At 42.0% G+C, this 13,549-nt stretch overlaps 2 protein-coding genes across 2 annotated transcripts; both read left to right on the plus strand.

The window, feature by feature from the left end:
* The first annotated feature begins 567 nt into the window (after nt 1–567).
* s100u (S100 calcium binding protein U) lies at nt 568–8,681 on the plus strand. The gene is made up of 3 exons (XM_034704825.1): nt 568–839; nt 3,837–3,967; nt 4,491–8,681. The coding sequence occupies exons 2-3, from the start codon at nt 3,848–3,850 to the stop codon at nt 5,061–5,063; spliced, it is 693 nt and encodes a 230-aa protein (XP_034560716.1). The 5' UTR covers nt 568–839; nt 3,837–3,847; the 3' UTR covers nt 5,064–8,681.
* A 229-nt stretch (nt 8,682–8,910) lies between these two features.
* Nucleotides 8,911–10,896, plus strand: s100s (S100 calcium binding protein S). Its single transcript, XM_034705147.1, has 3 exons — nt 8,911–8,953; nt 10,352–10,505; nt 10,702–10,896. The coding sequence occupies exons 2-3, from the start codon at nt 10,353–10,355 to the stop codon at nt 10,894–10,896; spliced, it is 348 nt and encodes a 115-aa protein (XP_034561038.1). The 5' UTR covers nt 8,911–8,953; nt 10,352.
* Nucleotides 10,897–13,549: the final 2,653 nt, after the last annotated feature.

The following is a 13,549-nucleotide window of genomic DNA, read 5'->3' on the forward strand; positions in this document are numbered from 1 at the left end:
CTGACCCTCCAACAGAGCAAGATTTCCGTGTTTAGGGTGTGAATATGAGTGAATTTTACATGTTTGCACACCTCTTGAATCTAGACTTACTGACATCGTTCAGGGAGTTTTTCCCATTGATATTCCTTTACTCTTACATTCCCAAAGTGTCACTTGGGGAAAGATTAACCCTCAATCACAGCTTTTGTGGTTGAAAGTCATAATTTTGTCCTTGTTTCTGACTTCTGCTGCCATGAAATATAAGTATGAGTTTGTGACACATCTATTGACAACAGTTAGATGATGTGTCAGAAAAGACACATCTTCCCTGAAAAGGTTTGAAATATTGTGAAAGATAGCTTCAGTTTAAGTTTCAGATGTTTTTTCTGCTCATAAGTAAAACACTTTGGAAAGGGATTGGTGCAGATGAAGTAATCCCTCCCGCCCTGTCTCCTCGTCCCAGCAGATGAAGCCACAAGCCTGCCTAGTTGGCGTGAAACTGTGCAAATCACACATGACGTGAAACAGCTGGCCCATGAGCCAAAGATAATTCCAATAAAAACCCAACTTCAAGTGTTTTGATACACTTTTCCTCCCTTTTCCTGAGAGTTTGAGCTCGCGCTCTGCTCTTCCACATTCCCACTTCTCCCTCTCACTCTTCCAGGTACACGCCCTTTGACTTGTCAGGGGGGAAAAGTTTTGAGAGAAAGAAAAAAAACCTAAATCACGGAAGAGATTCTGCTGTCCTACTAGTTTGGCAAGTTCTCTGGGCTCAAAGCAGCGTAGAAAGGCGGAGAAGAGGGCAGAAACTGAAATTCGTGCACATTTGTACACTTCTCTTGTCCCGCAGACAGTAAACGGTGAGTTGAATATGTCTTTCTGGGTTCTTGGGGATATTATCCCGCGTGTCAGCATTGCATTTGTTCATGGTTTTTGCCACGTTTCGATAGACTCTTGCAAAGAGCCATCCCATGAAACAGCCGCGGGCTGACTGCAGGACGGTTTCAATGACTACAGAGCTCTTTTCAAACTTTTCGAGCTTCATGTTGCACTTTTACGAAAGAATAAAACATAATAGTTAGCAGCTATTTTGATTTTATTTACGCCTACTTTGACGGTTTTATTGAGCCTCTTTGATTGCCATATGCTCCCTCTTTTCCTCTCTGTCTTCCTCTCTCGGAAAGATATTCGATATTTTGATGGAGATCAGTTGTCAAGTTGCCGATCAGTTGCAAACAGCCTATCAGAAATTGAAGTGACTCGAGATGACAGAGTATTGAGATTAAGTATAGTATGTCCGAAAGGTATAGTGACCGCGCGTGAGAGCGCGCAGTTTTGCGCGAAACCAACCTTTTGCGCAAAAATGAGGAGGCCACGATAGTGACAGCTTATCATAGAGACTGGACTTCTAACTCGTAAATGTCAACTCATTAAGATATTGTTTTCCTCTGCTTAAAATGCTCGTGGTGTTAATGAGGATGAGCCCTGGCAAACGTGATGGCGCACACACCTCTCTGTACGTTCAAACCTAACCGAGGGATAGGATGAAAGACAGCCGCTGTTCGTCTGCTCGCCGCAATTTACAGCCACAACCTAACTTGTTCCTCTTTTAATATTTTATGCCACGCGAGCGGTAGTATTGTCATTACTCTGCGCACATACCGTATCACATTCGCCCATTTGGAAACGCAACACTCAATCTCCTTTGGGCTTTGGAGGGAAACGGGAAACCTCTGGTTGTAGGCCTGTGTATTTAATTATTTGCGCAGTTGTTTTTTCGGGCTTTTTAGAACCAATAACGCCGGTAATTTTCCTCCTGAGTGGGACACGTTGTAGCTCTGACGTGTTTCTTGTGATGCCGGATTTGAACATATCTGTCGAAATAAGGGACACTGTCCACGCAGGCGAGAACACCTTAAGAAAGGTCACCGGTAAATAATAAATGTGAGAATGGACAGTCTAAGCATAATGTCTTCGCAGGGTATTCTCGGATCGGACGCATATAGAGCTACTTGGGCCTTTTGTAACGCAGGCTGAGGAGGGTGTGTCACCTTGCAGGAAGAAGTCCCCTAAAGTTCTTACAAGGTTGTGTCTATGAAACAACAATACCTGGAAAATAAAACATGACTGTGGTTGAAATTATTGTAAATATGTTACGATTTGACCTTTTCCTGTCATATCCACACATTTCTTTATTTCCATTGTCACATGGCAGCTGTGTTGACAGTCAGATCAGATATGCTTCCTCTGTGGTTTTATTATGCTCATGTGGTGGCAGAGTGGTGCAGAGCCAAGTGACAGTTAGAGATCAGTAGGTTAGGGAGTAAATCCAGAAAGGGATCGAGTGAAATCCTAGGTTTTAATGGACGTACGTCACAGTGTCAGAGCTCTCTGTCCCCCATGCTTTAATGACTCTGTGGGGAAATTGCTCGCCTGGATGCTGCTTGAGTGTGACATGCACTTCAGTAATTGATATATTAGTTTGCCGTCTACAAATGACCCATCAGCTGACACGGGTAAGACGGCATCCTGTTGAGAGTCTACAGTGTGTTCTTTCACCAGCACAAACTCTTGTTTGCTCTGCAGCGTTTGTCTTACTCAAGCTGAATGACAAGTACGGTTGCCTCGAACGTTTCCTCACACTGCTTTGGGGCAGACTAGCTCAGAGTTGGCCTGTAAATTCCTGTCTAAGTGATCTCCACACACAGCAATGAGTGGAATTCCGGCAAAGATGTGTCACCTATTGGCATGTTCTACATTTTGAGCATCAAAAGACTTATCTATGCATCCCCTGAGAGCTTAATTCATGAATACATCTCTCTTAGACTTGTGACATTTGGCTCCACTCTTGTGCATGTTTTTAAGCTATAAGACTTCACTGTCCTTGTGTAACTAAAGCCTTTAAATCATTTTCTATACAGTTGTTCCAAGATTAGTAGCAGTATATGAGTATCAATACAAGCTACAGTGTCAGTACTGCCCTCTGAGCAGTATAAGCAAGTATGTCTGTCAATGCACTTATCTTACACCTTGACCAATAAGGCCCCAAAATTAACTGGCTTTAGGTCAATTATTGTGCAACAACAACAAACAACAAAAACATGGTGCAAGCAGAAAGTGTGGTGTCATATAATGTATGTGTTTTTAATCACATTAGTATGGGAGAGGTGCCTGGTGTCACACAGCACTCAAGTCGAGGTATCAGCATCAGTATTTGGAAGGCAAAATGGTATTGTGCAATCTCTAATTACCAAACCTCACTGTCAGATCTCTATTTGTGTGCAACAGTGTGAAGAAGAAGAAAGGGCAGCAAGGTGAAAACAAGAAGGAGACAGTGGCACTGAAAGGGAGAGGCAGGTACAGCAGGTGGGAGAGAAAGAAAGACAGAGGAGAGAGAGAGAGAGAGAGAGAGAGAGAGAGAGAGAGAGAGAGAGGAGCAGACAGGGACTAGGTAATCCCTTGGGTAATCTGAGGCCCAGTCCCCTCGGTGGCTTCGGTAGATCGTATGACCTATCAAAGATCAGAACTTCCATTGTGCATCACGGCTTGTCTCTCAATCAGACTCCCTCTAGCCCTCTTCACTTATCTAACGTCACCGTCCCCTCCGTCCCAGCTCTGGACTCAACACGTGAAACGAAAGGTTTCGCAGGGACTCGAGGAGATCCTCTGTTTCATTTTCCATTGACCGTGCCTATCGCTTCAATGTGTTTTGAATAGGGGCATCTTTCAACTTCCTGCCTTGCATGACACACAACAACTCCACCTGTTTTAATCACTCCTGTCATGTCATTAATCTATGCATCAATCTACCTATCAATCTGTCTCACACCACTTTCTTGACCTTTACCTTTCTGCAGACAGAGGAGTCATGGAAGCTGCCATTCAGACGCTGGTGAAGGTCTTCCTGAAGTCGACCAAGGGAAAAGACAATCTAGGAAAGAAAGAATTCCAGGGCCTCGTCAAGGGCCAGCTCTCCAACATCCTCTCGGTTAGAAAACCTTTATTAAACCTCTCTGAGGTGTTACCAACAATTGCATTATGTAACCACCTCACAGAAATAAACTCAATAGTGTCACAATTAGAATTGCTCCCATACTGATACCATGGTAAGTATCAGCCAATACCAGTGTCAGTATTGGCCTCCAATGCAGCAAATAATCCCCTCAAGGTGTTGTCAGGTAGGTAATGCACCAATTCACTGCCACTTCTAAGGCCCCGGAAAGGAAAAAAGGTATCAGGACATCTCTGCTTGCATTTACACTGGACATCAATAGACTGTTTCGATTTCAGGACATGAGCATTGTTACTAAATGTGGTTTAATATACAATAGATGCATGAGGAAAGTGATCTGATATGGTAGAATGACATTCATCAGCATAATAATGCAAACACAGACATTGATAGAAGGTAATTTACCAATCCTTTATGGTAATTTATCCAGCGAGAGTCCAGGTAGAGTTACTCGTCATTATGCTTGGTTGTCTAATGGTTATGTGTGCCTTCAACTCAGGACACAGACAGCAAGGAGGCAATCAACAACATGGGCCAAGGATTGGATGCCAACCAAGACGGCAAGGTCGGTTTTGAGGAGTACCTGAAGCTGGTTGGCTACCTGGCGTGCTCTCTCAGCGAGCAGCGTACCCTCGCTAAAGACGAACCAGCCCAAAATTCTGCATCGGGACAAGTGGCGCAAACCACCCCGGACAAAGCAGAGGAGAAGCCAGAAGCAAACGCAGAGCCAAAGGAGGAAGCTAAGCCAGAGGCGAATGAAGAGCCGAAGACAGAGGCAACAGCTGACATAAAGGTAGAAGCAAAGGCAGACGGAACGGTAGAAGTAAAAGTAGAGGCAAAGGCTGAGGGGGAGACCGAGCCTGAGGCAGCAAAGGAGGAGAGTCCAGCAGAAGCAGCAGCGGCAGCAACAGCAGTGGCATCAGCAGTAGAGGCGACAGCAACAGCAGTGGAGGAGGCTGTGAAAGAAGAAGAGAAAGCGGAGGAAACAGAAAAGGTGGAAGAAGCAGTGGAGAATTTGGCTGCAGCTGTGGAGGAAGCCGTGGAGAAGAAGATAGAGGAGGCGACCTCATAGGGGACAATTTCTTTACCAAAAATCACACCACACGCTTACACTCAACACCACACATAGCACAGAATTAATGCCAAAAAAAAGTTGAAAAGCCACTAAAGAATTTTTGTTCAAATGCAAAAAAGTTTCCATAAAAGTTCGAACACTACAGAACCAGCTTTGAAAGAGCCCATTCCTTTTGTATGATTAAATATACATGTAAATGACAGTAGAATTATTGCTTTGTACTACCACTAATGTTAATTTGTACAGCATGTCCATTCCACTATTTAGCACATTTACCTCAATATGATATTCTACTATGATAGCATGCAGACGTACACTATCATATGCATGCCATGTCCCTGTGAAATCTGTCTGCAAAATATGATTTACGTGCACCAACACACTGACACACTTTGTAAACACACCACTGCAGCCAAGAAGTTTTGTATGATGCCCCTCCTTTCCCATCTTTTGTTTTTTTATCTGGGTCTCTTTTTCAACTCTGCTACGCTACTTAGCTTGACCTGGGTAAAACATCAGCAGTGGACACCTTGCTAAGCAGCAGTGGCTTTAACACATTAGTTTGACATTTTGGGAAAAACAATTTTTTGGTCAAGAGTTAGTGAAGACATTCGACAAAACTCTTATTAGCCATCGAATAACAGTCAGCAGTAGCTCATTTTCCCCTGCGCCATCATTGAACATAAAGTAACAGCTGGCGGGCAGTTGGCTTAGTTTGGAATAAAGACTGGAACAAGCTGGCTCTGTCCTTTGCTAACAAAGCTGTTTCCAAGTCCTCCTTCTCCTAACATGTTATATTTTTAAACTGAATCGCCTACAAGCCAAATCTACAAGATTCCACCTCTCAGATTAACCACGATCAAGAGTAAGATTTAGCTGCGAGCTGGATATAGCTTATGTTCTAACACCCAGACATGAGAGTGTTATAAATCATGTCATTTATCAGCTTAGTAAAGCAAGTGGTTTCCTCTGTTTCAAATGTTCATGCTAGGCTGTGCTAAGCTTAATATCTGTGGCGCAGACATGATAGCAGTGTCAGTCTTCTCATCTAACTCTCTGCAGGAAATCTGGTTTGTTTTCCCCAAATCTCACACTTTCCTCTAAGGGCTGCATGAAACTTTATCAATAACACTACATCTTTTTTTTACATACTCATCTTTGAATTTGCAATGCTATGGAGCTGATTTGGCATGACAATAAACACATTGTTTTGCTGAAGCTTTGCATTACTTTAGCTCATCTTCATTGAGTCCCATCACAGCCTTTATTCTCTCTCTCCTACCTACTTTATGGGCTCTCTCTTTTTTCCCTATTTCCCAATATTACACTACATGAGGGTCCTGAAGTATATTTCCTACTCTCATTGTCGTCCAGGGGATTAGGAACTTGAAGATCAGGTGTGGCACTTATCTAAATAATTAAGTTTGAAGAATGGAATCCACACCAAAGGACCCCTACGGTCAAAAGGGACCTTAAAATAGTCTAATGGGAGTGGGCTGGTCACTAAAGGAGCGGGTCAGCAAAGGTGTACATGAAACCGAATCCACCTGGGTTAGAAGAGCGAGACAACAAATACAAAGATGCTAAGAAACCCAGGGGGAAACCCAGCTGCAGCAGCTTGGTAACAGTTTTATTGCAAATACTTGAAAATACAATAAGTACTTTATTATTCTGTATGTGCCTCCAAAATTATACAACATTTATAGTCGGGTTCTATTTAAGATGATGGTGCAGCTCTGGATTAGGGGTTGCAGATACCTGATCTTTATTTTGGTGGATCTCATCAAATGTTGTTACTGTGTCTTGCTTCTGGGCCTTGCACCACTTGCTCAAGCCTGTGTTTGTTTGTCGGTCACACCCTTATGTAGCTTAAAGACCCTGTTTGACCTGCAACTGGATCCTTTAGTCCCAGCCATTGGGAAACAACTGGATTAGGCACTGGATGGGTAACACACCCTGGGAGACAAACAATTACATGAAAGTAATCCCGGGCTGGAGTGATCCTGCCCATCAGACAAGGTGGTAGTGTCAGAGAGGTCGTTGTGTTTTCATTTTAGCAAAAAAGAATACTGAGCCATCAATATGAATCTATATGGTGTGAACTTCTACAACAAATGTATACATAAAAGGTTGCATGCTAACAGAAATGTACTTTCTAGTATTACCATTGTATTGCAATTAAAGAGGCTAGTATTTAAGTTTGAAACAGCCTCTTCATATTTAATTTTTTGAACTAACGCTTTCTTGTTTGGACCACTATGGAGATCACTTGAACATGTACGTCTTTGTCACATTATATGCAATTTGTTAATTACAATTTAATGATTTGTAAATTGTCTCGTCATCAATAATGCAGCCATGAGAAAAAGGCTCATGTTGCAGCCCTACTAGGTTATAGGTCTACCTGGCCAGGCTGCTTGGTGCTTAAGGCACCCACATTGTTGTGGGCAAGTTACCAAATGTGCACCTTCTGCACTGTAGCAGCACCTGGCACTTCAAACTGCTCAGCAGCAAAATGGGCAAGACAAATAAACCTGAGTCACGTGGCCCCCCTGCCTCACTGCGACACTCCCATAGCAAATACTCTCATTTACACTCTGCCTTCAGTGCTCCTTGTTTGCTGCATGCTTTTTTACTAACCCATATATTGGGCATTTTGGGCTTTTTACTCTGAATTATTACTTCTTTTATACAATCTTGTAGTCTTTTTATATCAAACATTTCCTTACAAAGGTACTTTCTATGAATAATGTAGACATATCACTCTTTTGCACCATCTACAGCCAGACATCTGTTTAACACGGGCCTCAGGCACTTGAATCTTGTGTATACTGGCAAGTTTCATTCATTATTTGCTATTCCCCGTAGGCTGGGCGTGTTTCGTGCATCTTTGTGCTCTTTCTTTGCTTGCAAGCAATCATTAAGAGCAAAAGAAGTGTAAGAAGAAAGAACTGGATAAAGCTTAATTTACTTAACATGCGTGACCTGCACCTCCTACAGATTTAGAGAGATCAGACCTGTCTGGAAATTGTTATATTACACTAGTGCTTCCTTTTAACCTATTTGGAAAGCAAATGGATTAAGCTTTGAATTTTTTTTTTTTCAATAGGTGAACTGTCTGCACAGTTTTGTAACGGTCCCAAAGTGTAAACCCCACCCAACTTTAACCCTGCGTAGATTAAAAACATGCTGGAACGAAACACAGCAGGGAGTGTTTGCAGCCGCACAATACGTCTCATTCTTTCTGTGACACAGTCAATGAAGATAAAAGTCTGTGTTGATAAATCCTTTTACAATGTGGTTGAGATATTAAATGTACATACAAGTGTATGGATAGGCTTAAAGGCTCAAATGTTTGTGATTATGGGACCATTCCCAGGATACTGTGCAGGCGTTCCTCATAGTGGGTTGATGTTCTCTTGTTTATCTCCTGCCAAGTGCTACAGAAGAGGATGTGTGTGTGTTAAACAGTTGGACTCACTGTCAGTCCACTATGTCAAGTAAACTCCACAATGCTAGTATTTCAACTTCATATGTTATGCTGTATCATTTTTGCTTATTCTAACATGTTTAAAGGCTAATAATGAATAAAACTGTGACTATTACTTATTCTAACTTGTGGCCTTGGTTTGTGTGCATGATGGAGAGAGAATTTGTGGTGGTGGTGGGAGAGGGGATGCGGGGGGCACCTGCAAGGAGGGAGAGGGGCAGAGGGAGGATGGAGAAACAGAAGCAGAGACTATGTAAGAGGATGAAGGAGAAGGAGGAGGAGGGGGGGGGGCAGGTGATATTTAAGCCACTGGCGAACTCTCTCCCCATCCATCTCAGCCTTGGCTCAGTCCCCTGCACCTCTTCAGAGACAAAGGAGGCCCTCCATCAGCACTCAGGTAAGACAGACAGCTTGCCCTGTTGTACTTTCTCTTCTGTATCTGATGAAGGTTGAAGTAAAGAGAATTCAAGTGTTTTATTAGAGATTGAACTTAAATAAATAGCTGTTGAATCAGGACCATTTACAACTCAGCAGAAGACTTGAAAACAAAATTTAGCGATTTGTTTGAACTTAATTTCTTTCTCAAGATGTTTTTACTTTCTGTTGGTTTGCTTCAGGGAATTTGAAAGGAAACCACATGGAATTTACTGCAAAAAACAATGTTAATCGATGACGTAAAACTTGTATGAATACAGGAAATGCTCAAGTATAATGCGGAGATACAGAACAAAACAAGCGGCTGTAACATTAAGCCTACATAGTGCATATGTATTATTACCATACTCAATATTATGTTACTGAAAGCATTGTGGTCTCCATGGTTCCCTTTTGTATTGTGTCAGGCAGTGAGACAGATGACCCCTATAGATTTTCCAGTTAGCAAGCTTTGGTGTCCACTCACTTCTTCCTTTGTCTCTGCTGCCTGCAACACTGACCTCTCCGACAATGACAACGCTGTACAGCATGATGAGAAGCAATAAGCAGTGACATGAGCGTCTCTGTCTCCCTTTGTATTAGCTGATAGTTTATTAATCATGCACAGCATAGATTGACAGATTAATTGTGTCCCTCTGTACTTTGCTTGTTGAGGGTCAACCTGAAAATGACACCGTAGACTTTTATTTTCTTACAGGTAGATCTCTTACTTGAATGAAGTTTAAATGCTGGCAACTTTTTTCCCCCTGGTTTCCAATTTGGATAATAAGGCCCCCCAACATGATCAGTGCTGATTACTTTGTAGATTATCATGTTAGCTTATAATAGTGATAACCCAAGACTATCCACACAGCTCAAATGTTCCTCTAAGTACATGTTAATGCATTTGTTTTATTGATGTAGAAATTCTGCATAGTTGACAGTGACTTATCTGTGTCTGTTGTGTGCACAGTCTCTCCACAAGTCCAACTCAAGAAGCTCCAAGATGCCGGACACAATGTGTGTAAGATTGTTCGAAAAGCTTTCCCCAAAGCTCTCCTCCATCTTTCCAACCCTCAGAAAAGTAGAACCCAGTAAGGTCATGCACACACAGTGACCACACTGATAGCTCAATTAGACTCTGATAGCCTCTGCGTATCACACACGCAGAGAGCTATTCAACCCCTCTATGCAGAAATGGGAAAACCTCTCTGCTTTGGTTTCTTTCTACCCATCCATCCAACTTTCTACCTGTCCTACTATCACTTTCTCTTGGAGGTGGCTTCAGACTTAGCTTGCTATGTGGCCACACATGCAGCTAAGGGTTGGAGCGGGCACACAGCAGCCGAATCTGACCTTTTGGCCTTGTATTTTTTTCCAGCATGTCAAAGGAGCCCAGTTCCAACCTGGAGAGTGCCATGCAGATGCTCATAAAAACCTTCCATAAGTACTCAGGGAAGGAGGGCGACAAGTACACACTGAGTAGAGGAGAGCTGAAGGAGCTGCTACTAGAGGAGCTGGGGACTTACTTAGGGGTAAGAGAAGGAGTTTGTACACTAAATTTACTACACACAAGTGAAGGAATGCGTTCGCATACTCAGGAGCACAAGTTTGGACAAGCTTGTGCATTGATGTATGTCAACACTCACACACACACACACACACACACACACACATAGCAGAGCATACATTCTTAACCCTCTCTTTTTTCTGTGTGCTCTCCACTGACAGAGCTCCAAAGATAATGAAGCCGTCGAGAAGGTGATGAACGACTTGGATGCCAACAACGATGGGGAGGTGGACTTCACCGAGTTCATCATCCTGATGGGCGCCCTCACTGTCGCCTGCAACGACTTCTTCCTGGAGTTCAAAACAGACGAGAAACCGAAAGAAGAGTGCAAAGGCGACTCGGCGAAGAAAGATTGAATCAGTGTAGGAGGGAAAGGAAAGGGGGGTGAAAAAAAGGGAAAAGGAGGAGGAAGGGGGGGAAGGAACTGTAAATCAGGAGAGATAGAGGAAAGAGTTTTGTCTTATGCAATTTGTAAACACTAAAACTACACATGAGGGGAGCGGCCCTGCAGATAGTTTGTGGGTTCTCAGAAAATGAGGCGTTCAGGAGGAGTAACTTGAGTGTTTTTCATACCACAGCATATCTGCAGCTAGCTAGCAAGAACAGGGTTTGTATTTCAACTTCTTAACTCGACTATAGCAGATTGGACATAGAATAAGGCACTGTAAAGAAATGAGAGAGAGACCTCTGTAGAAAGTACACCCAGATGTTTAAGCATTTCTTGCACATGAGTAATTTGTGAACATATATTAAGTTACAGACGATCATATTATTGTATGTACTCAGTGTTGAACAGTAGAATATAATTTCCCCTCTCTTGCACCTATTTTGTAATCCTTTTTGGTAATAACCAATACATTCTTCAAAATATTAAACATGGCATTTAACCAACTATTCTTTGTGGCGTGTTTGGTTTCACATACTTAGAAATCCCTCATGCTGCTCAAGCATTCATCCACATGTCGGACATGAATCCCCGCACCTGGAAATCAAGTTGAATGGCGAAGAGAGAAACAATGTCAGCAAACTGTGTGAGTGTGTGTGTTGGTGTGTCAGCGTCCGTGTCTGTGTGCCTGCGCATGTGTGCGTGTGTGTGTGTGTGTATTGGGGATTCCCACAGAGTAAACTGCTCCAGCTCACACATCCTGCCAACAATATCCTGCAAGTCTTGTTCCACTAGATATAAGCTGACCCAGATGTTTGACTTGGATCTGTGTGGAAAAAAAACTTCTTCAAAAGAGAGAGAGAAAGAAAAGGAAGAAGGAAGAGGGGGAAAAAAAGAGAAAGCAAGGGTGTGAGGGAAGATAAAGGGTGTTTGTGTGCATGTGTGTGTGTGCGTGTGTTTGTGAATGAAGGCAGGGCTGCATAGGCGCAGGGAGTGAATCCAATTTATGGAGCACATTAGTGAAGTATGTTACTTGGAAAGCAGCGGTATAATCACACAGGAATGCTCGAGTTTCTGTGACTCTAAGCAAATTTCATGTCCCTTGGTGTCTGAAACACACCCACAGACACACACAGATCAGTAAATCAAAACTCATTCTTCTTCCACCTCATTGGCTTTCACAGCTGCTCATCACTTTTAAAATATGAACTAGAAAGAAATGCTAAAACACAGATCCTTTCCTTCCTCTACCTCTGGGTGTAATAGTGCCAGAACAATGATGAACATAACCGCCTACTCATCTTACCTTGAAGCAATAAAGAAAGAAACTACTCTCAGGTCAGCCAGCGTTTATGGGCGTGGTTCCTATCTGCTTTCATTCCTCCGCCTTGCAGTCTCTAAACACATCTTCTGATTGGCCAGTTTGAATATTTGAGTTGTAAGTGCTCAGCCTGCGGAGAGGTAAACAGTTCAAAACAAAACAATGTCCATGATGACGTGAAACCTGTTGTAGCCCAAGGGGAAATAAATGACCGGTTAAGACTGCAACTTCTGTTACCTTCTGTGTCATGTTAAAGGACTGATGGCTCAGTTGCTGGATAAAATAGGGTAGTGAAAACAAAAGAATCACCACATCAAATGTTAAAATTTGCATAAGAGGAAATATGAGTTTAGAAATCAGTGGCTGGTACATTTAAAAAAAATAATAATAAAATCATACAAGCGGAGGGGAGCTCTTCTAGAAGTCATGACACAAACACAGAGAAACCTACCTCAGAGAATGAACAACAAACCAACTCCATTACAAGTAAAAGTGAAAGTATTCTCAGCGCTACACTGCACTGAAAGGACTCACCCTGCATAAAAAACCCTTCAAAGTTGCTTATGATAATAAGTTAATACATTGTCTGACAGTATTTAATTCAGTTGTTGCTTAAGGAGGAGCTACATTTAGATTCTCAAATGTCCTATGGTGCATGTGATTCAATGCTTATCTTAACCCCCCTGTAATGTTTGTTTCTCTGGAACAGCAACAATGTTCCTGGGTCAATTTGACCCAGGGCATATTCAATTATCCAAAAGTGTCAGAACTAAAAAAAAATCCCATTTTTAAAACCTAATTTTTAACTTCATTACTAACCATTTAAATCAAGATTTGGTCCATTGGTGTTCTTTAATTCTCACAGATCATGGTTCAATGAGGATAACTCACTCATTTTTTATTAAAATTAATGTTAATAACTTTAAAGTACATTGGAAAGCCCTAAATATAAAAACAATAGTTTTAAATGACATAGATTTTTGTTTATTTTATTTTACGTTAAAACATTTTTTTTCTATGACATGATGTTGATAAATTAACACAACACCTCTTCTGTCACATACTGCCCAGATTTTTATGCTGCATTTAGCTGGTTTGGAAGGCATATATTCCTTAAAATAGACTTTAAAAAGGGTCAATTTGACCCGCAACATAACAGGAGGGTTAAAACATTATTTTATATTCAAAATAGAGTCCTTATCAATGGCATGAAACTTCATAGGAACTCTGTGTGAAGTTTAAGTGGGGGTTCTGAAAATGTCTGTTGAATTATGACCTTGCCTCTAAGTTGTTTAAGTTGCAC

The sequence above is a fragment of the Notolabrus celidotus genome, chromosome 16, assembly GCF_009762535.1.
Source record: "Notolabrus celidotus isolate fNotCel1 chromosome 16, fNotCel1.pri, whole genome shotgun sequence".
In the NCBI taxonomy this organism is placed as follows: Eukaryota; Metazoa; Chordata; class Actinopteri; order Labriformes; family Labridae; genus Notolabrus; species Notolabrus celidotus.